This window comes from Colobus angolensis, unplaced genomic scaffold (genome assembly GCF_000951035.1).
Source record: "Colobus angolensis palliatus isolate OR3802 unplaced genomic scaffold, Cang.pa_1.0 Scaffold12271, whole genome shotgun sequence".
Classification (NCBI taxonomy): Eukaryota; Metazoa; Chordata; class Mammalia; order Primates; family Cercopithecidae; genus Colobus; species Colobus angolensis.
In genome coordinates, this window is record NW_012113444.1 from 1 (window position 1) to 1,646 (window position 1,646).

Consider the following 1,646-nt stretch of genomic DNA (forward strand, 5'->3'; position numbering starts at 1 on the left):
TAGCTGAAATTACAGGCGCCCGCCACCACGCCTGGCTAATTATTGTATTTTTAGTAGAGATGGGGTTTCGCCATATTGGCCAGGCTGGTCCCCAACTCCTGACCTCAGATGATCTGCCTTCCTCCACCTCCCAAAGTGCTGGGACTATAGGCATCAGCCACAGCGCCAAGCCAAAGATTAAATTAGAATTTAATATAAAAACTAATTAATGGCCGGGCACCATGGCTCACGCCTGTAATCCCAGTACTTTGGGAGGCCAAGGTGGGCAGATTGCCTGAGGTCAGCAGTTCAAGACCAGCCTAGCCAGCATGGTGAAACCCCATCTCTACTAAAAATACAAAAAATAGCTGGGCATGGTGGCAGGCGCCTGTAATCCCAGCTACTGGGGAAGCTGAGGCAGGAGAATCACTTGAACCTGGGAAGCGGAGGTTTCGGTGAGCTGAGATTGCACCATTGCACTTCAGTCTGGACAACAGAGCAAGACTCTGTCTCAAAACAAACAAGCAAACAAACAAACAAAACCCCACAACTAATTGAAATCATGGTAAACAGAAACTGAGGTGTACAACGACATGTAAAGGTTTCCTTCCTCATCCCATAAAACCCAATTTCTCACCACAAAACCATCCACTCCTTACACTTGTTGCCTTTCAAATACTTTTAATAAACAACAGGTGGGGAAGGAAAAAGTGTGACAATTCAGAGTCGGAAAGAGGATGGGCATTAAAAGAAAGGGATGCAAAACCCAGGACTGCACTTCATCTACCTGTCAGCATTTCTGCCTGCCTGGCCAGCCTGTCTGCCTGCAAGGCCCTGGCCAGTCTCTCCCTGGCTTTCTTCACCCTCCTGGCCTGTCTCCGGATATCTGCACGAGTCACCAATTGGCCAGAGAGGGGCGGTGGGAGCTGACAACCCACTCCTGGGGTTGGCCCCCCTGCCACAGCTGGAAACTGCCCAGCGGTGGGCTCGGGCAGCCTGTGCACACGCTCAGCTCCAGCCCTGTCCAGAGATTCACCGGCCATCCCCGGTGCGAGGATACTTAAGACGTTCTCCAACTGCAGTGGACTTGAACCTTCTCCTTGGCTGCTGCAGGGCTGCAGGGCCTGCATTCTCTGGTAGGCGCAGAGTTGCTGTGGCTTCTCCAGGTGCTCCTCCCCTTTTCTGCGTCTGACCTGGTTGTCAGGATGGGACCTGATCCTTGTCACCGGCTTCGGGAAGATGCAGCTGGTGAGTCTCACGGGGAGAGCAGACCTCGCAGCTCGTCTCCGACGGGCCTTGGCCATGTGGATTTCTCGTTTCTTCTGTAAAGCCCAGGGCATCATGTTTCTTTTCAGCTTCCCCTTTGAAAAGAAAAGAAAAGGTGACATTTCAACCAAATGGAGGCTGGAGAAGCTCAGCTCTGGGGGGCTTCTCTCAGCTCGGTGGAATCTTCCCACCAGCCTCTCTGTCTGGGGAAATGTGTCTCAAACGGCACCGTACATCCTCAGCACCCGCAGGGTGTGTTAAACTCAGATCTCTGGACCTGAACCCAAGTAAGTCTGGGGTGGACCCTAGAGTCTGCATTTCTCCATGTGATGCTGATGCTGCTGGCAGGAGTTCCAGGCACTGACACCGTGTCCTGGGACCTCATCGGGCTGATGCGAGTC

The 1,646-nt window shown here is 52.8% G+C and overlaps 1 protein-coding gene across 1 annotated transcript; it reads right to left on the reverse strand.

Moving 5' to 3' along the window:
- Positions 1–647: 647 nt before the first annotated feature.
- LOC105504805 (putative methyl-CpG-binding domain protein 3-like 5) lies at positions 648–1,335 on the reverse strand. The gene has a single exon (XM_011932379.1). The coding sequence runs from the start codon at positions 1,320–1,322 to the stop codon at positions 759–761; it is 564 nt and encodes a 187-aa protein (XP_011787769.1). The 5' UTR covers positions 1,323–1,335; the 3' UTR covers positions 648–758.
- Positions 1,336–1,646: the final 311 nt, after the last annotated feature.

Bases quoted from the DNA above. Each gene is read 5' to 3' on its own strand.
- LOC105504805 (XM_011932379.1), bottom strand. From the start codon at position 1,322: ATGATGCCCTGGGCTTTACAGAAGAAACGAGAAATCCACATGGCCAAG.